This window comes from Gracilinanus agilis, chromosome 5 (genome assembly GCF_016433145.1).
Source record: "Gracilinanus agilis isolate LMUSP501 chromosome 5, AgileGrace, whole genome shotgun sequence".
NCBI classification, from domain to species: domain Eukaryota; kingdom Metazoa; phylum Chordata; class Mammalia; order Didelphimorphia; family Didelphidae; genus Gracilinanus; species Gracilinanus agilis.
In genome coordinates, this window is record NC_058134.1 from 208,583,609 (window position 1) to 208,610,507 (window position 26,899).

General features: G+C 42.1%; 1 protein-coding gene across 1 annotated transcript; it reads left to right on the forward strand.

Annotated features, from left to right (window-relative positions):
- IL17RA (interleukin 17 receptor A) lies at positions 1–26,768 on the forward strand. Its single transcript, XM_044677642.1, is given in 14 exon segments — positions 1–117; positions 7,550–7,574; positions 10,286–10,432; positions 11,627–11,751; positions 15,878–16,004; positions 19,043–19,090; positions 19,387–19,550; positions 20,500–20,583; positions 21,445–21,532; positions 21,672–21,683; positions 22,438–22,539; positions 24,090–24,122; positions 25,268–26,746; positions 26,749–26,768. Coding segments are annotated over 14 exon segments (2,571 nt in total).
- Positions 26,769–26,899: the final 131 nt, after the last annotated feature.

The window sequence follows — 26,899 nt, forward strand, 5'->3', positions numbered from 1 at the left end:
ATGGGGACTCTACTCCCGGGACCGCTTTGGCTCGTGCTGCCGCTCCTGGTTGCGCTGCCCCGAACCGGCTTGGCCCTGTGGCTCCTCGACACCCCGGAGCCGGTCTGCTCCCAGCCGGTGAGTCCGTGGCCCTTGCGCAGACGGCGAGGCTGGAGGCCAAGGATGGAGAGCGTGGGCTGGGGCAGCCGAGGAACAGAGTCAGGGACTGCCCGGGGAGAGAGAAGTGGCACCCGGGGTCCCGGGAGAGGAGGGTTTAGGGGCAGAGTTTGGGGGCGGAGGGAGGCAGAAGTACGAAGAGGAAGAAAACTCCTAGCGAGTCAGTTGGCCCAAAGAAGAAGGAGAACGGCAAATGAGCCGTCCGGAGATTGCATAATCCTAGGATTTAGAACTGAAAGAAGCTTTAGAGACGAGCCTTGAAATCCAAGGGTTCCTAGCCCGGGGTCCGCCTCTTCCAAGGGTCCGAGGGTAGATCTTGGTCCTGAATTTGGATGGGAAAACTGTACATCTTTATTTAAATATGAGTGGTTTCCTTTGAAGCCTATGCATTTTATTGTACACATTTAAAAACATTCTGTTGAGAGAGGCAACTAGAGAGCTCAGTGGGTAAGAGGAGCTGGACTTGGAGTCTGGAAGACCAGAGTGCAAGGAAATGTTTTCTAACAGTGGTTTTTCTGAGTGGGTCCTGAATTCTGTCCTAACAAGTTGTGTAACCCTGGATGGCCCGCTTAATCTCTCTCAGACTCAGTTTCCACATCTGTAAAGTGGGTATAATAATAGCACCTACCTCATCAACCTTCTCATCTTGAGAAGCAAAGGAGATAAACATTTCAAATCTTAAAGTCCTTAAAGTACTATACAAATAATATTATTATTATTAAGATCCAATGCTTCTGAAGTTCACATTATCTGGCTTGGAGTTTTCTTTTTTTTTTTTATTATTAGACATTTATCAATATTCGTTTTTAACCTGTTTACATACTTTATGCTCCTACTTTCCCCTTCAGCCCCACCACCACCACCCCCCCCCCGCTCTCCCCTCCCCCCCCTCCATGGCCAACGCACATTTTCACTGGTTTGGCTTGGAGTTTTCTAGTAGTGATGATGGTTTTGTAAGAAACTTTCTACATTCTGAAATCCAGATTACTGTGTCGGGGCAGAGTAACCATAGAAGAGGTACATCTCCCTTTGTAGATAAATCTCATTTGGTGATCAAACTCACAATCTTTTTCAGAGGCTCACCAGACTTCCAAAGGGGTGGATCTGATACAAAAAAAGGTCAAAAATTCCCAACCCTCTGATTTTACAGATGAAAAACTAAGGGGGGGGGGGGGGGAATTCTCTTGTCTGCCTTAGAAATATTTAATCTAGTTGCTAAAATAATTGAATGCACCAAAAAGTGGCTAATATTCAATCACAGTATGGTGGATAAATGGAGCTCATTAATTCAGCCCACATTTATTAATCTCCTACTATGTGCTAGGTACTTTGGGGGACAAGGGATTACAGGGGACCATAGATTCAAGTGGCAAAATAGATGCAAAAAGCAGAGGTTTTGTGAACTGACCAAGAGTTTGCATAACTGGGTAGGCAAATCTTTCTTAAATTCCAGAGTCTTCCAGATCCACGTGGAAGGTAGAATTCTGATTCCTTGCATATCAAACCCAGAAGTGAATAGCCATTCTCTAGGCTGTGATTGGCACCTTGTGACCTTGGGTCTTTAAGGGAAAAAGGGGAAGAAACAGATATTGCTGAGGGCCAGCATCAGCTCAAATATTACTGAGACACTTTGGGCCCACTGAGGTATGGCTAAGAAGTGATGGCCCAATAGAGGTTTTAAAAACCGTTTTTGAGAGCTCTCCTAGCCACTGGATATCTCCAGATCATAAGTAGGTTCTCTTATTGCCCCTGGCCCCAACCCTGCCAGATTATGTGGGGCGTTTGTTGATAATCTACTGTACTGAGCCTGCAGGAAGTATGACACACCTAGATATCAGTTAGTGGTCTATTCTTTGTGGAGCCACCTTTTTAAAAAATAACATTGCTCCCTTCTCTTGCACACATACCTAAGGAGGGATATTTCACAAAATATTAGAGTGGAAGGGTCTTTAGATATAATTTAGCCCAATCCCATTGTTTGATAAATAAATAAACTGGCACCCAGAGATGGAGCTGATCCAAAACTTTTCACTATTCTGCTTAGTGTCAGAATCAGAAGATATGAATTAGAATACCTGGAATTCTGGTATTTGAGTTTGTGGATGATCTGCCAGATGAGAAGCAAAAAGGGATTGGTTAGTTAGGAAAAATTTTGTTGTTTAGAAATAAAAATGTGACAAGTTTGAAAAGATACTTTTATGGGACCCTCTGTGATTAGCAGAGGCAAGGAAACATTTTCTAATCCCAAAGGTTTCTCTAAGAAACCTACAGGCTCAACATTCATTCAACAAATACATACATAGATGATGAATAGAGGAACAGTGAAAGAAAAGTGGGAAAGGATCAGTTCACAAAGAACCTTAAATGATAGACAAAGGTATCTGGGCTTTATTGAGCAGGCAAAGGGAAACCATAAAAAAAACTTTGAACAAGGGAGTTGTTCAATGATGGGAATAGACTGGAAAGAAGTACTCATTAATCAAACTGTTGAGCTTTCCTAGACCCATTTCCCTGGTATATTTGTCAGGGGAAAGAGAAGGGTGAAGTCTATCACCTTTCCCACAACCCTTTGTAATTATTTATCTTCCTTTTCAGGTCAACAGGTAGACTCAACTGTGCCCAAAGTCACACAACTATTAAGTGCTAGGGTCAGGATACAGTTCCAGATCCAGTGCTCCCAAAGTTTACATTATCTGCCTTGAAGAAGTTTTCTAGTAATGGTGATGGTTTTGCATGAAACCATCCACATTCTGAACCCCAGTCCCATTTGCAGATCACTGTGTCCAAAGCAAAGCAGTTTGTAGCCTCGGAAGGGGTATTCTCTCTCTGTTATAGATAAATATCATCTGGTGACCAAACCCACATCCACATGGCCTCAAGAATACCATGTTCTGACTAAGCTAACCATTAACCATTCATTAATGTAAGCTGTGCAATATAGAATAATAGCCAAAAATAAGACAAATAAAATATTTTTTTTCTAATTTGAATCCCCTCCACCACAAGTTTTATTGCTAGTGATTGATATGATTTCTTTCCATGTCGATGTTCTCTGAGGTAGGTTAATGTGGTTGTTTCTCATTTCAATGTAAGTAATGTTTCAATGCTGCTACTCAGAGGCAAGAGACCCAAGCTTTTATCACTATTCACTCACTTATTCAGTGAATATTTCAGTTTCTACTATGTACTATGTATTCTGTGTATCAGATGCTGAGGAAGATTAACAGTCATACCATCACTCTCATGCAGTATTTATTAAGCGTGGAGATGGGAAAACAAGGGTTGAATCAAGGGATAACAAGGAGTTCTGTTTTGTAGGAGCTGTGTAGGACAAGAACAGGAAAGGCATATTGGAGGCAGATTATAGAGAGCCGGTTTGATTAGAGGGGAGAATGTGTATGAGGCTAGAGAGAGATTAGGCTAGAAAATAGGTAAACTACCTTGATTCAGAGAACGGGTGATAAAACACACCTATGGGGAAGTGAGAGAATACAGGTGTAGATTATTGCCTGCACTGTCAAACTGTTATGTCCACTGATTTTGTTCAGGTGGTCTTCTTTGTTCTAAGGATGGGATTAGTGTGGGGAGGAGATAAATTGGGAAATGACTGTAGTACAAATGCAAAATGAATTTACAAAATTTGAGGAGAAAAAGAAAGAAAGAAAGAAAGTATAGACCAGATTGTGAAAGGCCTAGAATAGCAGACTAAGGAGTTTGGTATTTATTCCTGGTCTGAGAGACTCATCTTCTTGGACCTCTGAAGCAGCTGACACTGTTGACCACTCTCCTGGTTACTCTGGGTTTTCTATGTATTGATATCTCTTGGCTCTCTGGTTTACTGATCTTGGGCACAGTCACTAATTGTGAATGACTCTCAAAGCTCCATCCTGTGTCCCCTTCTTTTCTCTCCTATGCTCTCACTCAGTGACTTCTTTGACTTCCTTGTGTGCAGTTACTATCTGTATGCATATTTTTTTTTTATCCTGGGACTCCATTCTAGGAGCATAGGGCCACAACCAGTAGGCAATGGGTCGCTCAGGGTCACCCAGCTGGGAATTGTCTGAGCCCGGATTTGAACCTAGGACCTTTCGTCTCTAGGCCTGGCTCTAGCCCAGCTGCACCATCTGTATGCATATAGTATATATGAAATCAGAATATCTGGGTCTCTATATCTAAATCTCTTTCCTAAGCTCCAGTTCCCCATCACTAAGTGTCTATTAGGTATTTCCATCTGGATGTCCTATAGGCATCTCAAACTCAATAGGTCCAAAACAAAATTTGATATCATTTCCCCAAAATTCACTCATCTTCCGAATTTCTCTATTTCTGTTAAGAATGCTACTCTCAAAAAGAAAAATGGGGGGAAAGTACAGCAGTTAAGCAACTCAAAGTGTCAGGTCTAGAGTTGAGATGATACAGGTTCAAATGTGACTTCAGCTACTTCCTAGCTGTTCGACCCTGGCCAAATCACATAATCCCAACTACCTAGCTAGCTCTTACCATTATTCTGCCTTAGAACCTATATGTAATCTCAATTCTAAGACAGAAGGTAAGGGAAAGGAAGGAAGGAAGGAAAGAAGGAAGGGAGGGAGGGAGGGAAGAAGGAAGGAAGGAAGGAAGGAAGGAAGGAAGGAAGGAAGGAAGGAAGGAAGGAAGGATGGATCTCCAATTTGTAGTATCATCACTTCTCTATTAGAAGTGGAGAGCATGTTCCATTGAGTCCTTTGGATCTGTTGGTTAAGGAACTAAGTAGAAAAATTGTGTATGGCTCTGCTTTCATTCTGTAATCTTCCAGAGAACAGAGACCTTCTCATTAATATCTGTATCTCCCTTAGCCTAGGGCTGCATATTTCAACACTTAATAAATGGAGAAGGGAAAGAAGAAGGATGGGAGGCAGGAAAGAAAGATGAATGGCAGGTAGGAAGGGAAAGAAGGAAGGAAAGGAAGAAAGAAAGGTAGGAGAGAGGGGAAGGGAAGGAAGAAGGGAGGGGAGTGAGGGAAGAAAGAAAGGGAAGAAATGGAAGAAAAGGAAGGAGGGAGGNAGGGAGGGAGGGAAGGAGAAAGGAAGGAAGGGAGGAAGGAAGGAAGGAAGGAAGGAATGAAGGAAACAGGAGGGGGAGATGGAGAAAGGAGGAGGAAGAAGACAATGGTGACATTGCTATCCTGGTGTGAAATATTTTGACATATATTTTTGCAACTAGAGTCTACAAGATAAATGGTTTTCTTACCTTAAAAAAAAAAAAAAAAAAACACTGCTATCCATCTGATCACCCACCCCGTTCTCAACCTTGGTGTCAGCCTCAGCTCTTCACTCTCTTTCCAGATCAGTTGCCAAATCTGGTTGCTTCTGTCTCTACAACATCTCTCAAATACTTCCCTTCCTCTCCAGGGCTTTACCACTTCAGTTCTAACCCTCCTGGCCAGACTTGTGATAGCCTCCTAACTGGTTTCCCTGCATCAAGTCTCTTCCCCTCTTCAGACCATCTTCCATACAGTGACCAAAAGAATTTCCCTAAAGTGCAGGTCTGATCGTGTCACACACTACTCAATAAATTCCAGTGGCTCCCTAATGCCAGTAGGTTCAAATATAACCTCCTTTGTCTGGCATTTAAAGCTTCTCAGAACTTGATTGCTTCCTCCCTTTTCAGTCCTTAAACTCCACAATCTACATATATACTGGCCTACTCACTGTTCCACATGCAGTACATTCCATCTCCAGAAGGTGTTGTAAAGCTTAAATGAGATAATTAGATATAAAGCTCTTTGTAAGTCTTAAAGAGAGACATAGTTATTATTATTATTATTATTATTATTATTATTATTAGCTTCTTCTCACCAGGTCTCCAGTCTCGTCATGACCATTCCTTAAGCCTTCTACTGTGCTCCTGCAGCGTTTTTAGAGCAGAGATATGGTGGTAAATGTTTAACAGCTAACTCTCTAGCGGAAAAAAAAAAATCTGTTGCACATACACTTGTAAATTTAATCTGTATTATTAACACTTTCTTAAGTCTAGGCAATCAGTGAAACAAAAATTAAGACCTAATTTGTAGCAAGTATTGATTTCTGAGATGTAAATGTTCACACAGTTTTTTATTATAAAGATATTTTACCACTTACATGTAGTAACAATTTTCCACATAAGTTTTCTGAAGTTATATGATCCAAATTGTCTCCTTACCCTACCCTCCTCCCTCCTAGAGCAGGTAAACAATTTGATCTTGGTTATACATATATTATCATGTAAACCATATTTCCATGTTGATCATTTTTGTAAGAGAATTATCATGTAAAACCAAAATCCCAAAACAAAAACTGAAGTAAAATAAAGTGAAAAATCGTATGCTTTGATCTGCTTTCTGACTCCAACAGTTCTTTCTCTGGAGGTAGATAACATTCTTTGTCCCTCAGAATAGTCCTGGATCATTGTACTGATGAGAGTAACTAAGTCTATCATAATTGATCATTCCACCATATTACTGTTGCTATGTACAATGTTCTCCTGGTTCTGCTTATTTCACTCTGCATCAGTTCATGTAGATCTTTCCAACTCATTCTGAAATCATCCTGTTCATCATTTCTTACAGTATAATAGTATTCCATCACCACCATATACCACAATTTGTTCAGCTATTCCCCAATTAACAGACATCCCTTCAGTTTCCAATTCTTTGTCATCACAAAAAGAGCAGCTGTAAATATTTTTGTAGGAGTAGGTCCTTTCTGCTTCTCTTCAATCTCTTTGGCATACAGACCTAGTGCTTTACACAAAAAAAATCTAACAGTTTATATGTAGAGCTGGCTCCAGCTAACTATCTCCCATTTCTATGTCTTTAAATTTGCTTTCTCCCATGCCTGGAATATATTATCTTTTCACTTGGTTTCCTTCAAGATATATCTAAAGTAACAATTTCTGTTTGAGGGTTTTTTTTAATGTAATTTGATTCTCCCAGATTCTTGTCCCCTATGTCCCATAATCATCTAGTATCCCTTTTGTATATAATATGTGTAATATTATATACAATATAATAATAATACACATATACACCATATGTATATATGTATCTTCCTCATTAGTTCCTGGGGTCCCATAAGTGAGGACTGTTTTCCAATTTTCTTTGTAGCACTTAGCAAAGTGCTTTAATAAAATATTTATTAATTGGTAACCACAATGCCCTAAAATAGGGAGTTCTCTCTGGCCATTTATCTTGCTTCAGTTGCCATATCTGTCCTCCTCAGTGTCTTGGACAATATAGAAAGAGGGTTGTTGGATAATGGAAACCCCCCAAAAAAGCTAGACGTAAGAGGAATTTCATTCATGGAGTCAAGGAAGGGGAAAATCACCAAAGCATTACAATTTGTAATCTGTAATTAACTTCTTGTTTCTCCTACAGGGGCTAAACTGTACTGTCAAGAATAGTAAGTCATTCTTTTCTTTTTATTCTCTTTTGATCTATTAATAAAATGATAGTCATTTGCTGAGTTCTTGCAGCAGCCCATTACCCCAGTTACCAACACTTAGACTTACATAATGGATTACAATTAATGGTAGAGAATATTCTCAGAGCTGGTACAGGTATACTTTACTTTAAGGATATGCCATTATGAACTTCAAAAAGAGATTACAATTATTATTAGCTTTAAAAACAATTCATCAGGAATCTACTTTGAGGAGCCACTGCCCAAGTGAATTTTAAAAGATTCCACTTAAACTCATTTATTTTTTAAAATGTAAAAATAAATAAAAATTACTTTATTGAATTCAATTATTGTGTAAAGCAAGGTATAACTATAGATTTTCTTGTTTGCAGCTAAGGAGAAGGAGCTAGAAACTGCACTTTTCTGGGAAGAGTTCAGAGATTTCACACCATCAGAGCTCTTAAAGGACCTTTGCCTTTCCCTGCTCTAAGCCCATCCACAACTTCCCAATAGATGTCCCCAAAGCACAGTCCTCACTTCTGTCACCCCCTGCTAACAAAGCTCTCATAGTTCTAGGATCAAATAAAAATTTTCTCTGTCTGGCACTCCCAACCTGACTCCAATCTACCTTTCCAGTTTTATTACATATTACATGTTAGTTCTCACGCTCCATGGATGCTCTGATCAGGACAAACTGGTCTTCTCACTGTTCTTCCCATACAGCATTCCATCTACTATCTTTCTCCACCTCCATGCTTTTGTATAAATGACCCCCACTTCTCCATTCATCATGCCTAGAATGCACTGTCTCAATTTTAGACTCTTAGGATGTGGTAAATTTAGGATGAAGAAGACCTGAGTTTGAATTCTGTCTCAGACATTTACTAGTTCACAACCCTGGGCAAGTCCCTTAATCCTTCTCAGCTTTTGGGTTCCTCATCTGTAAAATGGGGAGGGGGAGGCAGCTAGGTGGCTCAGTGGATTGAGAGCCAGGCCCAGAGATAGGAGGTCCTGGGTTCAAATCTGGCCTCAGACACTTCCTAGCTGTGTGACCCTGGGCAAGTCACTTGACCCCCCCCCCATTGCCTAGCCCTTACCACTCTTCTGCCTTAGAACCAATACACAGCATTGATTCCAAGATGGAAGGTAAAGGTTTAAAAATAAAGTAAAATAAAATAAAATAAAATGGGGATAAATTATTATCCTGCTTCACAAGTTATTGTGGAAATCAGATGAGACAGCTTGCCTGTTATTAGAATCTTTAACTACCTTCTCTTACACAGGTATTTCCTGATCCCCTCAAGTGTTCATGTTCCCCCTCTGAAATTTCTTTGAATCTTTTGAATATACTTATATGTATTGTTTCCTCCCAATAGAGACACCAGGGACTATTTCATTTTTGTTTTTAGTGACTTCACATACATGTCCATTTCCCTTTGGATAGTTCTGATTATTTAGCTATTCCACTTCATATTAAGTCATTTTTGTTCCCCCAGAATACCACCCAAGTTCTTAATTGCTTCTCTAGAGACAAATAGAATAAGTCAAAAACAAACATTTATTATGCTCTTACCCTGTGCCAGATACTGTGCTAAGTGCTGAGCATACGAACAAAAGCAGAAAGAAACACTCTGCCCTCAAGGTGCAGACTTATTTTTTTTAAACCCTTATATTCTTTCTTAGAATCAGTACTGAGTCCTTTCCAAGGCAGAAGAACAATAAGTAAGAAACTGGCATTAAATGATTTGCCCAGAGTCACACAGCTAGGAAGTATCTGAGGGCAGTTTTGAACCCAGGACCTATCCAGTCTTTAGGATTGGCTCTCTATCCACTGGGCCACCCAGCTGCCCCTCAAGGCACATACTTTCTAATGTGAATAGACAGCTAATTGTCTGTGAATAGACAGTGAAAACCTGAGGCAGGGAAGCCAATTGGGAGTAGATATGATGATCTATGGATGGGGTATGGCTAGGATGGTAGAGAGTCAGGAATGTAGCCTGGAGAGGAAGGAAGAAAATGTGTCTGGCCTGGGCATTTTCCCTAAATGGAGTTTTGGGAGGAACCAACCAATCAGAGAGAGAGGACATGTAGTAGAAGGTATTTCCAATATGCTGTTGCTTCTTCATCATCATCATATCATAATGATGTAATAGCACTTAAAATTTACAAAGCACTTTATATATATTATTTCATTTGAATTTCATAATGACACCAGGAGGCAGCTGGGTGGCTCAGTGGATTGAGAGCCAGGCCTAGAGACTGGATGTCTTAGGTTCAAATCTGGTCTCACACTTCCCAGCTGTGTGACCCTGGGCAAGTCACTTAACCCCTTTTGCCAAACCCTTACCACTCTTCTGCCTTAGAACCAGTGGAAGGAAAGAAAGAAAGAAGGAAAGAAGGAAGGAAGGAAGGAAGGAAGGAAGGAAGGAAGGAAGGAAGGAAGGACCTACCTTAACTTCTGTCTTAAAATCAATACTAAGTATTAGTACCAAGGCAGAAGAGTGATAATGGCTAACGGTTTAGTGGGCTTAGGGGACTTCAGAGAGGTTAAGGTCACAGAGCCAGGATTTGGACCTTGGATACTCTGGCCCTCATTAGCCTATGCTACCTATTTTAGCTTCCCCTGCCACAAACTTCTGTGTTTCAGGCAATTTTGCTGTCCTTGACTTCTTTCCAGGAAACAAAGAAAAGAAGGTATTCTCTCATTGTAGGTACCTGCCTGGATGACAGTTGGTTCCGCCCTCCCAATATGACACCATCTTTCCCTAAAGATGTCATCATCAGGCTGGGCTTTGAACACAACAGAAATGGAGACCTGTTTCCTGTGGTGCACATTGAATGGAAAGTAAGGACAGATGGTAAGTGATGAGGTGATGGTTAGAAATATTCCAAAGCCAAACATTTTCATTACTGAAATTAATTACTGAATTACTAAATTACTGAAAAGTCTGGCTTCTGTTTTCTGCATTCTGACAACTGGGACATAAGATCTTAGAATTAGAGCCAAAAGGTCATCTGGTCTGACCCCCCCTGTTTTTATAAATGAAGAACTGAAGTCCGGGAGCATTGAGTGACCTGTCCAAGGTCATGCAGCTCATTAGCTGCCAAGCTAGGAGTGAAACCCAGATCCTCCGATTCTCAGTTCAACATTATTTTCATTATCGTCTAGCAATTTCCTGAATGGACTACTCATCTGTCTACATCTTTTTTCATTAGTAACACTGATTTATATGTAAGATCTTCGAAGCACTACTATATGAGAGGCATTGTCACTAAGCAGATTCAAAATTGTCCTCAGACACAGGAAGGGTTGGGTTCTAAACTCATCTCCTCCGACACAGGAAGGGTTGGGTTATAAACTCATCTTGATACATAATCATTCAGTGCCCCCAAACAACTCTCCAAAATCATTGATAGAAGTTTTCTCAGTGAGAGTTTTCTGTGCCAGTGACACTACCACGTTGATACTTCTCTATTGAGCCAGCATGAAATCTTGTTCAAGCTTGGCAAATGGGCAAGTATGATTTCCCAAGAAGTTCCTGGAAAAGTTCCAAATGTTTACCAACTACCAAGCCCTCATTTTTATTTTATTTTATTTGGCAAGGATGGTGGTGAGAAGCCTGCTCTTTCCCCTACCAGAGGATTAGGGTATAAAGACTCGCATCATGGTCTGTCTCCCAATTTAAGGAAAGCTAGAGCTTGGTATCTCCCACTAGCCACTGGCTTAGAAATAAAAGCATCCACTTCCTGCCAAGGAAAGCCTAGACTTAGTTGCTCATACCCCTGCCCTGGGAGGTCCAGAGAGCTTCAGTTAATGATGGTTTGCTTCTTTTTTTGCTCTCCAGGGAATGAGGATTTAGAAGGCAGGAGGAATAGAAGTGTGTGAGCTAAAATGTTACTTAAGCCAGAAATTCAAAGTTAAGTAAGACAGGCAGGATTCTCATTACATTGAGCAGACATCGGGAAGGAAGGGGAGGCCTGGGGGAGGTGCAGTGAGACAGCAGAAAAATGGCTGGTTTGTCGAAATCAATCTTTCTCCTTTTCTTTGGCAGGCAGCATCCTGTTTCTCAAGGGTGCTGAGCTGTCGGTGCTACAGATGAGCACCAATGAACAACTGTGCGTTGAATTTAAATTTCTAAACCAACTTCAACATCAACTGCGCCCAGATTTGAGTAGGGTAAGAATTTAGGATTGCATTTTCCTTGTGTATCTTGTGACCGAAAGATTTGTCTCTGTGTATTTTCAGAGTGGGGTTCATACTTCTTTTTGAGGCAATGGGGAAAACCAATTTGAGGGGATTATTCTTTCATCCCCCAAGACATATTAGATGCAGGTAAGAGGACTACCAAAATAATTTATGTCGGAATGTGGGTGGGACACCCAAAGGCTGTTTCTTGATTGACTAAGAGTGAGCCAGATTATAAATTGGATGTATGACCTTGGATCAGAACACCCAAACCCAAATCTATCTGTGTGGGAGAGGGAAAATGTGATCCTCTTTGAAAGGCATCATAGCAAAGTGGGCAGAGTATGGGTCTTATAAACAGGAAGAACTACGGTCTAATCCTGCCAAATGACTTAACGTCTCTTAACCTCAGTTTCCTCATCTATAAATGAAAATAATGGGAACTACCTCACAGGATCTTTGTGAGTATCAAATGAGAAAATATGTAAATGTTCTTTCCACCCCTGAGGAGAATATTATGCAAATGTTCCAGGTTTGAAGTCAGGGTTGCAAATATTAGGTATTTTGCAAATACCAAAGCACTATACAATGACCCTGGGGCTCACATAAGCCTTCCCTCTGTACCACAGATGGTAGGCTTAAAGATGGATCTCTGCCTGATTTCGCTGCAGCACTCCTTCCCTTAACTGTCTCTCAAGAAATCCTAAACTCGATCTGACTTTTCTAGTGTTTATTCAAGATAACGGTAAAGGATAAGAGTGGAGGAAATTGGTGATTGTCAGTGGGTGCAGGAAACCCTAAAGCTTAACTCCTTCTCAGGTCCTTCACCTTGAGGAGACAAGTCTGTCTCAACTCAAAGCTTCACCTGCCCTTCCCGCTAAACCTAAACCTATATCACTAATCAGTTTGTCTATATTTGATAAGGGTCTCTGTAAGGCAAGACTCAAGGAAAGTGGGAGTTCATGGATCTGCTCCTCAAATGAAGTCCAGAAATCCCCAAAACTTGGTAGGCACAGTCTTGGACTGTGGAGATATCAAGATGACAGTGAACAAAGGTAGCAGATCTTCTCAGTCAGGTCAGGAATCTCTCAAGAATAGCCTTCAGGATGCTCGTTTCTCTGTCTCCCCCCTCTGAGCTTTTCCCCCAAAGACCCCCCCTCAGGCAAATCCTTCCCAGAAGTCTCTTTGCTCTTCCAACTGTCATTTGGTTTCCTGCTCCTCCTCCAAGATTCCATGCCCCACCCCAAGAATTCCATCTCTTGCCTCCATGTATTAGCTATTATTATTATGTGGGGATGGAGCACAAGGGAGCTAACACTTGTGGCCTACAGAAGATGATAATTCAAGCTAGAACTGAGAAACTACAGTTAAACTGAGTAGCTTAGAAAGTTTAAGTACATCCCAGTCTGGGGATGTACTTAATCACATGTGTAAAATTACCTTGAATTTGCCTGTTTTCTTTTCCCTTGTAAATAAACTCTGTAAAACTCACTTTTGTGGCTTGAACTATGTGGCAAGTGGATTAGAAGGAAAAGAGAAAGAGAAAGAGAAGGATACTGGCATTAAGTATTTAGTTACAGAAGCAGTAACAGAAGAGGGGAAGATAATCAGGAATCAGAAATGGCAGACACTCAACATGGGGAGACAAGCAGGATCAAGGACTTAGAAGAAAGGAAAAAAAAAGGTATAATTAAATATCTCATCTACCAAGTACTATGCCGAGCACTTTTAAAGAAATATCTCATTTGATCTTCATGACATCCCTGGGAAGTCTTATGGGTAACTCTAATATTACTGGGTTTAGAGAAAGGGGAGAAGGAGGACTGATTGGACGGGGAATATCAGACTGAAACCTAGCAAGTTGAGGAAACACAAACCACATCAAAATACAAGGTATGGGAAATCTTGGAATGGCAGTTGATGCCCAACTGCCACTACAGATCCACCTCACCTGGGAGTCTATGAAACCTTCAAATAACAGCGAGTGATACTGGGACAAAAGATTTATAAAGACAGGTTTAATAAAGACTGTAGGGGTTAGGAATAATGGGAAAAGGACACACTAAACCTAGGACACTGAAAGACAAACACAAGGGCTGAGAGGTGGGTCAAAGACTAGACTCTAACACAGGCTGGAAGGGAATTGGATCTCTCACATATTTTGTCCACTTCTGCTCATCTTGATGATTACAAGAAAACAGGTTCACAGGAAAATAAATCCAGGAAAGTAAAATCAAGGAGCTTGTCTCAGACTGAGATGTCCACCCCCTCAGTTAGATCTGCTTGCTCACTTGATCTTTCACTGGCAGGTCTTCCTTCTCTGTGTTAAATCCACACTCCTTGGGCTCTCCACTGGGACAGGTAAAAGCAGCCACACACTCTCCCTGTCTCAACCTTCACCAGAGTCCCTCAAGGAAAACCAGTTCCCTTCTCTTCATTCCATGGTTGGAACTCTCAGGTCTTTAAAGAGAGCCTGGCATCCTGGGTGCTAATATCACTAAATGTGTAAACTTCCAAATCTGCTTTTAAAACCTATTTCCCTCATGCAGAAGGAAATGCTGTTATTTTCCTATTTTACAGTTGAGGAAACCGAAGCAGACAGGAGTTAAATGACCTGCCCAGAGTTGCACAATTAGTAAGTGTTTGAGGAAGGATTTGAACTAATTCCAGGACCAATACTTTATCCATTGTGCCTCCTGGATGCCTCTAGGCTCATGATGCCATAGATAAAGGAGTCGTTCTAGTTTCTTTGGAGTTCGGTGATCAGTGAATATTTAGATGGTAACAAAGTGTGAAAACCCTGGAGTTGAGTCTCCTGAATTGGTTCCAAAAGGAACTGGTGGTCCAGGAAGCCGGTCAGCAAGACCTGGGCTGAGACCTTCACATGCAACTGAAAAAGTAAGCCCTATCACTGGACCAATGCTACCAGATAAAGATAGGACAAAATTTAGGAAAATACAGAAAGTGGACATCAATATGGATTCCTTCTCCCATCTTTCTACACTTCCAAAGCAAAGGTCCTAAAAGCTCTTCTAGGATTCTAGAGAATTCGAAATTCTAGAGTGTCCCTCATCTGGTGACACTGTGTGCTTCTCATGCTACTCTCTACTCTAGCCATACTGAGAGGATACCAGATTAGGAGAATCTGCTCAATCTCCTCCCATTCTTATTCTCATTTCTGATTAAACTGGGGACTCAGAGTTCCAGCAGTCCTTGGCTAACAATGAAGAACATGGCACCATTGAGTTGGCTGCCCAAAACTTCATCACTGGACTATAACTGTAATTTGGTTATCTTGAAGCAAGCAACTAATTATAAAACTATGTAGTCCTTAATGAGTGAATCTTCCTATGATTCCAGGGGACTAAGGCAGGATAGCTTCCCACTTTCCTTTTGGAGGGGGTTAAAAGACTTTTCTAATGCCCATGTCAGGACCAAAAAGAGGTCCTGGGTTCAAATTCCTAACTGTGTGACCCTGGGCAAGTCACTTCACCCCCATTGCCTAGCCCTTACCACTCTTCTGCCTTGGAACCAATATACAGTACTGATTCTAAGAGAGAAGGTAAGGGTTTTAAAAATAAAAGATAAATAGCAGTGACCCCCAAGGTCCTAGGATTGATAGTAAAGTCACCTCCTATAACCTGCAAGAATAGTTAGGAAAAAACTTTCTCATCTAAACCCTAAAGATTCCTGGTCCCCAAGAGGACTTTGTGTATAACGTCCTGTATTTCCAACCCTACTAAACTCTCAAAAAATTCCCAGGCCTGGCCCCCTCTCTAAGAGGCCAGAGGTATCTTACTTAGAGCCCTAGCATCTCCCCATTTGTTATTTCCATGAGGCTTTCCATTGCAATAATTGCATAATTGTTTTGGAGTTAGAGGTGATGTTTCATCTCTTGCCTCAAATTCTTCTTTACCTTATGGCTCTTGGAATTCCTTTCCCATAAACAACCTCTGCTGAGAGTGCAAGACTGAAGCAAAGAAAAAATAGATTAGTGTCTTGCTAGGACTTGGAGGGGGAGATCACACGGAGGGGGGCAATGCGTGTTTTTTCATGGATGGAAAAGAGAATTTGGCCACAGCGTCCACACGTCTTTTTTCTTTACTCTCTTTTTCAGTGGCATTTCGCCTTCAATAACTTTGTGGTGGAGCCTGGCCAAGAATATGAGATAACAGTACAACACCTGCCCAAGCCAGAACCCAATAGAGACCCAAACCATCAGTCCGTGCCTTTCCGGGTACCTGGTAAGAGATCCTCCTGTTCCAATACACCTTTCCTCACTCCACTTTTGGGCTCTTGAGAAGAATTTGCAAGTTGTTCAGACTTTAGCTCCTCTACTCAGGAAGACCCAAACAGCAACTACTATTGATTATCAAGCTCCATCTCCCCAGAGAAGGAAACAAATGTCAAAGAGGTTGGATTGCTTGCAGACAGGAAGCTACATCCCTGTCAGGGTAAGCCGAACCCCTTTCTTACTTGTTGAGAAACCAGCATTGGGCAGGAGAGCTTCCAGGAGAGTTGGGCAGATGCAGAAATCCCTCTTTCCTTTTAGGAGACAAAGCTGACCCAGGGAAGACATCACAAAAATCACCCAGTATCAGCATGTCTTGAATAAACTGCCTTTCCTTAATCATAATAATGGCAGATGTGGATCAAAGCACTTTAAGGTTTGCAGAAAGGATCAAATTAGATGACCTCTAAGGTCACCTTCCAGTTCCAAATCCTATCCATAATCACAGCTGTGAGGTAGGTTCTTTTTTTTCCCCTTAATATTTTTTTGTTTTGTTAAATATTTCCCAGTTACATGTAAAAAAAAATTTTAACACTCACTTTTTAGAATTTCGAGTTCTAAAGTCTGACCTCTCTCCCACCCCTCCCTTATTCCTTGAGAAAGCAAGCAATATGATATCAAATATGTTCAGATTAAAAATGATAAAGACTGATATAATAAGAGAAATTAGTATTTTAATTAAAGCTATGGCCATGTTGGTAAAATATATATATATGACCGTGATTATCTTTTAAATTTACCGCCGGAGCCCATCCTGTCCCTCTGGTACGCCAGCCAGCCACTCTTCAAAACCCAGAAAGAGGCTTTCTCTAGGCCCTCCTCTGAATTTAAATTGCCCCATACGTGGGGATGCTGGACGTCCCCATGCCTTAAACCGGAAACCAGAAACCCATAGGGATCATGGGAAATGTAGTCTCAAAGTCCCCACGTATCCATAGGGAGTCTGCTAGACACTTCCCTGAATTTAAAACAAACAAATATACACATATAAAGTTATGGATATTTCCATGTTGGCCACATTGCAAAAGAAAACACACAAGTAGGCTTCTGTCTACTCTCAGAGCTCCTCAGTTCTCCCTCTGTAAATGGATAGCATGGTTCATTGTGGGTCCTTTGGAATTTTCTTGGATCATTGTCTTGGTTAGGGGAGCTATGTCTTTCACAACTGATCATCATTACAATATTGCTGTTACTGTGTACAATGTTCTCTTGATTCTTCTGTGAGGTAGGTTCTACAGGTATTATTATTACCACTTTTCAGATGAGGAAACTGAGGTTCAGAGAGGTAAAAGGTCATCATACAGGTTGTAAGTGTCAGAGGCAGGATTTGAACCCATGTCTCTCCCAATTCCATCATTCTTTCCCCTAAGCCCTGCTACCTTCTACCTGTGTCCATCCGTACCATAAGACCATAGAATCACGAGTTAATAAATAATTGAGGACAAATTTCAAACTTACATCCTCTGACTTCAGTAATCTTTTATGTCTGGACAAATTCAATAGCTTCATAACTGTTCTCTAACCAACACATATTTATTGAGTACTTACTCCTGGCAAATCATTTCTCCCACCTCCTAATCCATCCTAAACCAATATCTTCTAGAATTATAGAAAAACCTAAGAGAGCATCTATCTAGTTCATCAGCTTCATGTCACAGAGGGAGGAAACATGGATCAAGAGAAGGGAATTGATTAATCTAGTTTGTATAATTGGTTAAAGGTCCAAATTAGCCAGGTACCTTAAATCTCTCTCTCTCTCTCTCTCTCTCTCTCTCTCTCTCTCTCTCTCTCTCTCTCTCTCTCTCTCTCTCTCTCTGTCTCTCTCTCTCCCCCACCTGTCTACTGTCTCTCTCTCTCTTTCCCCCCTTTCCTTCTCCCTCTCCCTCTCCATCTCCATCTCCCTCTCCTCTCCACCTCTCTCTATCTCCCTCTCCTCTTTCTCTCTCTGTCCCTCTCCCTCCATCCATCTCTCTCTCCCTCTCTCTCCCTGTCTCCCCCCACCCTGTTCTCTCTCTCATACGTACACAATTTTGTCCCAGCCATCTCTAAATTAATTTCTTGCCTCACTGCTTTTTGCTTCTACTGTGCCCCCTGTATGGAATTCCTGCTGTTCATGTACTAAAGTCCTCTCTTTAAGAATTAATTCATCTTCTACCTCCTATGTGAAGCCTTCCTTGGTTACCTCAGTCTTTGGTGTGCTCTCCTTCTAGATTCTTTATTCCTTATGCCATTTATTGTTGGTACCATTGGTTTCTACTTAGTGTATGCCAGTTATTGTAATCTCCCTGTTTTCGATACACAACTTAACTTACTTCTTCAGCTAGGTTTTTTAGCTCCTTGAGGGCTCAGGGACCGTGTCTTATGCTTATCCATATTCCTGTGGACTGGCACATAAAAGGTTACCGAAGTGTTGATCCCTCTCTTTTCTGGAGTTCTTCTTATTCCCAACCCCATCCCTGGTACGAGGAAGGGTACTGATGTAACATTTCCCAAGCCAAAGAGAAAACTTCAAGATGATGTGGAGGGTGAGGTAGAGAAAGAAATAAAGAATAGAGAAGTAAGAAGATTTCTACCAAGGAACCAAAGGCTTTCCTGTTTTACTAATAGTAAGCAAAGGCAATCTAGAAGGCAAGAAGCTCTAGGGGTGGCCTGAAAAGGGTCAGGCCTGAAATGACCTCTGGAAAAATGACCTTGAATCAAAAGAGTCTAATGAATAGAATAGACTAGGTTAGTCCAAGACCCTCTGGACTTACCCTGTAAAGGGTACCCTTACCTGGGGCTTACCCGCCGGCTAAAACTGAGGACACAACTGGGACTTTTTAATCCCAAAGGATTTTGAGGGATTCCTCACTAAATAGATACCTATTACCTTGGAATTCCCAAGCAGTTTTTCCTGGAAAGAAATAGATTGCTGCTCCCAAGGTTTGGAACCTGAAAGAGTCTACATTCAGCCGGACACTGAATTGATTTTCTTTTCTTCTTCCCCTGCAGACTGCAGGGACCCCAGAATGAGAGTGACTAACCCCTGTGTGCACTCAGGTAATTGCTGCCGTCTTCCCTTTCCAGGGTTGTTGAGGTTTAAGTTTGGGGTTGGGGTAAGGAATGGAGGAGGTTAAGTGTCCAGCTCCTGAAAAGGTTCCTAATGATCTTCCCCCTCTGCCTCCTCCCTGATCTGTTTAATTCTTCTAAGTTTTATTGGCTTCTTTCGTTTTTAACACAAGTCATTTCCGAAAGCAGCCCACCACCCCTTGTAAAACCTTCCCTTGTAACAAAGGGAAACAGTTAAACCCAATCTACAAAAGCAGCAATTACCTGTCTTTCTACACTTCCTCCAGGAAGCTTGTGGGAGCCTGACATCACTGGAGAAAGACTCCAGAACAACTCCCTGGTGGTGAGCTTTAATCTGTGGAATGAATCAATCTCTTATAAGATCCTCGTGAATGGTTTTCCAAACGCAGAGACCAACAGCTGTTATGAAGGCCTTCGGTTCATTAACCAGGTAACTTCCCCCACTTCTTTTTATTTTAAACCCTTCCATTCCATCTTAGTATCAATTCTAAGACAGAAGAGTAACAAGGGAAAGACAATTGGGGTTAAGAGACTTGCTCAGGGCCACGAAGCTAAAAAGTGTCAGTTGGATCCCAGATCCTCCTGACTCCACGATCCACCATGCTACCTACCTGTTCCAACTTCTCCTTTGAAACCAGCCCCACACAAACTACACCCTGATATCTCCCTTGGGCAACCTTGGAGCACAGCATGCTGGAATAGGAGTGAGGAGATATTTAAATACCACTTTAAGGTTATAAAATGAATGAACGCATTATTCCATTTGGTCTTCATGACAACCCTCCAAGGCTAATATTATTTTCCCCACTTTACAGATAAGGAAACAAACAACCATATTTTGTTGTTATTCAGGCACTTCAGTCATATCCAACTCCTTGTGACCCCATTTGGGGTTTTCTTGGCAAGGATACTGAAGGGCTTGGCCATTTCCTTCTCCATCATAACTGAGGCAAACAGGGTTAGGTAACTTGCTCAGGGTCAGACAGCTAGTAACTTTCTGAGGCTAGATTTGAACTTAAGATGAGTCTTCCTCACTCCAGACCTGAAACTCTATTCAGTGCTCCACCTAGCTGCACTCAGCTAGGGTCAAACAGCTAATAAATACCCAAGGTAGGATTTGAACTCTGTTTTCCTGACTTCCAAGTCCAGTGGTCATTTCACTACCTTTCTATGACTTTGGAGAAAATGACTCCATCCCACTGAGGCTGAGTTTCCTTAATCTCTAAAGTAAATAATTCTGGTTCTACCTACCTGACATCTCATTCCCAGCCCCTAAATTTCCCACTGATGACTGTCTTTTCCTTTTTTTCCCCACATCCTTCCCTACCCTACACTACCTTTTCTCTCCATTGTCTTCTCTACTTCCCTTCGCTTCCTAGTCCACCCAAGAAGAAGTCCACCATCGAACAAATGTCACATTCCCCCTGCAAAATGTGAACGCCTGCTGCCAGTACAGTGTGCAGGTAAGACCCAGAGTCCAGGGAATGACTCTATCAGAGACAGCAGTGGGTGTCTTTGAACCCCTTCTGTTGTGGGGGTCAGGCAAGAGAGATACACCAGGCAAAAGGAACTCTGAAAATGTGGGATTATTCTCTCCCCAAGTAGAGAAGATAGTTTCTTTGCAATCAAGTGACACTCTACAATTTTTTCAGTGCTCCTTCTTTGCTTCCGCCCCAAAGTTGCCCTGCCTTGGGCTTCAGTTGTTTTGAGGTAGAAAATCTGGCAGAGCAATCCTCTTGGCTTGAGAAGAGGGGTCTTTGACCCTCTTCTGTTTGCTGGGAGATCTTCCTATGAGTTACTTGGAAATTCTATAGTACATTTAACATAGGAATGTAGTGTTATAATTAATATAATTAATGATACATTGCAAATAAATATAACAATATAATTAACATTTTAATTAATAATTAATTCTATGCATATTATTAATGATAATAACAAAACTCTCTGTGCTAAATCAACAGACAATACTGGTTCCATTTGTTTGAGGCAAACGTGACGGTCATGTGGGGTCACCTCCTTTTTTTGTGTTCTTTTTGCTTAATCATTTTGGAACTTTCTATTATTTTTGCAGGGAGGTTGCTCCTACTGTCTTTGTCGTGGCCTTGTCCATATGTTTGAATACTTGTATGGATTAGATAGTAAAATGTATTGCATATGTACTGTTTTTCCCAAACTAAAAGAAACTCTCTAGCCGCCAACACCCTCTTTAGACGTTCCTTAAATAGTCTCTTATTTCAGCAGGGCCAACAGCAGACAGTAGGTTAGCATGCCCCGGGCACCCCAGACTAACTTCCTTCTCCCTTGCTTCTCTGTACCCCTAGATCCAGCCATTCTTCCAGAGCTGTCAGAATGACTGCCTTAGACACACCCTGTCCATCCCTTGCCCAGTGCTCCCATCCCTGACTCCAAGTAAGACCGGTCCCTTCCTCCCTAAGCCATTGCTGGGGGGCCGGGCTGGAAAGGGGCGAAGAGCTTGGGCAAATGCACAGTCTTTGCCCTGGACAGCATCTAACTTTCTTTTTCCTTTTGTCCTTTATTCACTTTGCAGTCTGCCCTCCAGGTAAGCAAGCCCAAGCCTTATCCTAGTGTTCTGCACCGGGACACGAATGGGCCGTGTAAGTAGACATCTTTTGGGTCCAAGACAGCAGAAGAGTGTAAAGCTCAGGCTTTACCCAGTACTTGTGGGTTCACGAACCAGGGTAAGAAAAATGGCTCTGGATTATAGGAGGTCCCTAAAAATGATTTGAAAAATTCTGCCAGCTTGCCTGCTGTGTGGCCCCCTTGGTTATCCATTTCCCTTTCTAAGTCAGCTTTCTCACTCACAAAACTCAATGTGATCAATATTTATTGTTTAGGTGTGACCTAAAATCTTAGCTATTACACGTTGCTCCCTGCCTTTATAGAGCATGTAAATCTAATGTAATAAAAGCCCACTTTGGTGGGTAACATTTTAAGGTTTTACCAAGCACTTTCATCACACCTCTGAAATGATTACAGTTATTATCATTTCTGTTTTAGAGACAAGGAAACTGAGACTGTGAGAGGTGACATGGTCCCAGAGAGAGTAAATATTAGAAGAACCAGATCTCCTGACTTCCAAGTTCAGTGCTCTTTCTACTATACCAAACTTACTAGTGGAAAATGCTAGGAAATTATTGGAATGGGGAGTTATTAGCACACAGCAGCGTGAATCATCCACAGTGATTGATTGATTGATTCAGGGAGGAGAGACTCTAAAGGACCAGGAAGCTGGGCCACCAGGGCTGTTAGATAAAGTCCTTCCTTCTTCTCTCATTGGTTTCCTTTTGCCGTAGATGGTGTGCCGCTGTGGGTTTATTGGTTTATCACTGGCATCTGTATCCTGCTGGTAGGCTCTGTCATATTCCTGACCATTTGCATGACTCAGAGAAAGTCTGGTAAGAGTGGCTGAAGCACTGAAAAGTCCCTGCTTTGGGTCTCCTTTCATCTGGCTTTCATCTATTGTTTTTCCCCTTTTCCTTCTTTCTGATGCCCCAGGGCCAAGCCCCCTTTAGGAAGCTAAGTTCAGGTCACCCTTCACCCAAAGCCCTGAATTCTCAAACAGATGGAGACCCCCCCTCCCTCTCGGTCTCCTCCCCATGGGCACTGACCACAAATGAATCCCCCCCAAGTCTCTACTGAGATGGAGTTCCTGTCAGTTAGCCACAAATGAAATGCTAGAGATTGTAATCACTGTCATTAAAGCTGAGGACGAATGTCCGTGTTCCTTGGTTAGAATTACACATAACTCTAAACAAATTACATACTGGGCCTGAGATTCAGGAGGATTTGATTCCAAGTTCCCTGCCCAGCCCCCGTGAAAACATCATTTTTTTTACATCATTTTCCTTTTGCAGGCCATAATTTCCCTTACAAAAAGAAAAAAAAAAGGAAGGAAATTATTAGAGGGATTATTGATAATAGAGTTAAGTCTTGATTGTCTAGTTTGTATGTTAACCAAATCCTTTAGTTCTCTATTTACCTTTCTTACAAGATTTTTGGCCATTTCCTCAAGTGTGAGAACACTAGTCTGTCTCTTTCCCCCACTGTTGACAGCTCTGAGGAAAGACAAGCTAAAAAGGTGGAGATTGAAATGGATGTCTTCAATATTTGCTTTGATTTTTTTGTGGATTTGATGTCCTTTCCTGGGACACATGGGTGGAGAAGGAGTGACTTTTTGTTGTTGTTGTTAAAGCAAATTGCATCACTGTGGGTTCAGATGGCTTAAATAAAACTCTTTCCCTCCCTCTTCTTAAAAAATATAAGAAGGAGGGGGCAGCTGGGTAACTCAGTGGATTAAGAGTCAGGCCTAGAGACAGGAGGTCCTAGGTTCAAATTCAGCCTCAGACACTTCCCAGCTGTGTGACCCTGGGCAAGTCACTTGACCCCCATTACCACTCTTCCACCTAGAACCAATACACAGAAGTTAAAGGTTTAAAATATATATATATACATAAGAAGGAAATATCAAGAAAGGACTCAACAAGGCTTGCTTGCAAACACTTATCTGTGCAAGACTTAAGCTTTTCACACTGATGCTTATGGGGAAGATAACATTCCCTGAAGTGCTCAATCTAATCACGGGTGGAATGGGAAAAGTGTGTCAGTAAGGGAATTTGGCTGAATCTGAAGCTGGTCCCAGATTAGGACTCAACATTCATTTATCTCATTGTCCTCAGGCAAAGTCTGACTTTGAGGTAGCCCCCTGCCCCACCTCTTCCCCACTGGGAGAGAAATTGTGCCAGGCTTCCCTTTAGTAACCAGTGATTCTTTTCCTCTCTCAGTTTTCATACCATTTTGGGACTGTGGAGAGGGAGGTAAAGGACTGAGTACTGCAGTTCTCCCATCCCCATTTTTGCCCTACTGGGTCCCCACTTCCCTCCTAAGAGAGCAGTTCTAGCCTAAGACAACCGTATTTTGTTACACTGATTTATTATTTCTTTTTTAGCGTTTCCTTCTGAAAATGACACCAGAAACCCTGGCAAGTACCTCCTTTTTGTTGTTTATTTGATTGGCTTTTGGTCTTTGCTTTGGGTTTGGGGGGTTTGGTGGGGAAGAGGGGGATTTTTTTAAGAGCAATATTGAGGCTAGTTTTGGTTACACTTAGGGTATATTAGCTGATCCTCTATCATAGACCACTCCAAGGTCCCATGGACAAAAGAACACATTCCTCATAAAAACCCTCAAGGTACTTCCTTGAATCCACAATGGGCTTTCAGGAAAAGTGGCTATCCTAGGCAGAGAAGCCTCCGACACCCAGGTAGAGGAAGAGAGAAAAAGCAAGGGGAAAAGATTCTGTTTTCACAGAATCTGAGTTGGTAGAATTCAATTCAATTCAAATCAACATTTACCAGATACTTATTACGGGAGGAGACAACGTGCTGTGCACCGAAGATAGGAAGACAAACAAAACCTGCCCTTTTAGGAGCTATTTCACTGAGAGGATAGAATGTGTAGACAAATAAACATAATAATTTGAGGAAAGAAAGAGCAGCCATAATAATAGTAATAAAAGAAGGCTTGGGGAAGGAAATGGTTCCTAAGCTGAGCCTTGAACCAAGGTAAGAATTCTTGGAAGTGGCGTGTAATGAAAGCATGCAAACTCACTTGTAGGAATCCCGAGAGGCGAGAGATGCAACATTTGGTTTGGAAAACAACTGTTGGTCTTATTTGGCTACAGCTTGGAGTGTGTAAAGGGGAATAATGTGAATTAAGACTTAAAAGGAAAGTTGGAGCTAGATTGTAGAGAGCTTGAGTTGCCACATTGAGGAACTTTTTTTAAGATTCCAAATTATACTCTAGACCCACCAAAGGATTTTGAGTAAAGGAGTGACTCTGGCCAGGCTTCTGCCTTAGCGCTTTCTTTGGTGCATTTGTTTTTCATTAACTTCAATTATTCTGACTCCCAATATAAGTCAAGGACCCCCGTGCTCAGGCTAAGGATTCCTTCAGGGTAAACGAGCTCCCTTGGTGCAGCATAGTACAAAGCCTTAATAAGTGTTTGATAATCTTGGTAGACAAACTGGCTCATGAGTTTGGACTCCATGTTTCAGCCAGTGGTACCAGCATAGAAAGGATGTCAATTTAAACTTTTGGTGGGGGCTGGGATTTTCTTGTCTCTTTCAGATATTGCCCCCCTGGACACTCAGACTCTTCCACACTTGAAGCCCCGGAAAGTCTGGATCATTTACTCAGCTGATCACCCCCTCTATGTGGATATAGTTGTCAAGTTTGCCCAGTTCCTCATCACTGTGTGTGGCACTGAAGTGGCCCTGGACCTGCTAGAGGAGAAACTGATCTCAGAGGTGGGAGTCATGGCTTGGGTGAGTCGACAGAAGCAGGAAATGGAGGAGAGCAATTCGAAAATCCTCATCCTGTGTTCCCGAGGCACCCGAGCCAAGTGGCAGGCAATCCTTGGCTGGGAAGAGCCTGCCGTTCAGCTCCGGTATGACAGGTGGAAACCTGCTGGGGACCTATTCACAGCTGCCATGAATGTGATCCTTCCAGACTTCAAGAAACCAGCCTGCTTTGGGATGTACGTTGTCTGCTACTTCGATGGCATCAGTGATGAGGCTGATATCCCTGACCTATTCAACATCACCTCTAAATATCCATTGATGGAGAAGTTTGAGGAGGTTTATTTCCGGATCCAGGAACTGGAGATGTTTGAGCCAGGTCGAGTGCACAGGGTCAGGGAGGTCACTGCTGAAAACTACCTCCAGAGTCCCAGTGGCTGGCAGCTCAAAGAAGCAGTACAGAGATTCCGGGAATGGCAGGTCAAGTGCCCCAACTGGTTCGAACAGGAGAATCGCTGTTTGGAAGATGAAGATGACTTATCATCGTTGAGCGGGGAGATGTTTGAAGAGTCATCGTTACCACCAGGAGGGGGAATAATGAAACAAACGCCCCTGATACAGGAGCCTTCTACTGGGGACCATATGGTGGTGGATCTCCTCATCAGTGAGGAAGAAGAAGGGGTCTCCAGGCTGGATGCTCAGTTTCTGTCCCAAGGGTCTTCTCTCACCCACCAAACAGTAGTCCCCATAGAAAATGCCCTACTGACTTCTGTGGTAGAGCCTGTCTCATGTGAGAATGGTGATGGTAAAACCAGTCAGCAGGCAGTGGTAGGTGAAGAGGACATGGAATGTGTCCCACTGTTGGAAGCCAATGTTCCCCATAGGAACAATGTATTTTTCCTCCCTGTAGACTCTGAAGCTTCCCCTCTCTCCAGCACTCCAGTGCCATCATCTAACTATCTCCCAGCTCCAGTAAGAGATCAGCTAGAGGGCTTAATGTACTCCCTCTTTCAGCAGAGTCTTGGTGTTTCGAGTGAGGAAGAATGGGAAAGACAGCAGCTGGTCTCCAATAACCCTTATACTCCCTATGAGGAAGAACAGAGGCAGTCAGTGGAGTCTGATCAAGGTTACATCTCCAGGAGCTCCCCACAGCCTCCTGATGGGTTTGTAGAAAAGGAAGGAGAGGAAGAGGATGAAGAGAAAGAAGAGCAGGATGGAGAAAAATCGACAGAGTTTCTTTCTCCCGATGTTTTGGAGAATCTGAAGAGCCTTCAGCAGCGACTGTTATTCCAGGAGATACAACAGAACTCTAACTGGGACTGCCTAGATGAAAGGAGTTTATCTGCAGAATTATAGGCATCCTATTAAGGGGGTTATGGGTTTGAGTCATCAAAAAGAGAAAGAAAAGAGAATGCATATCTATAATTCAACTATCTTGATTCTAAAGACAAGAATCTCAGGA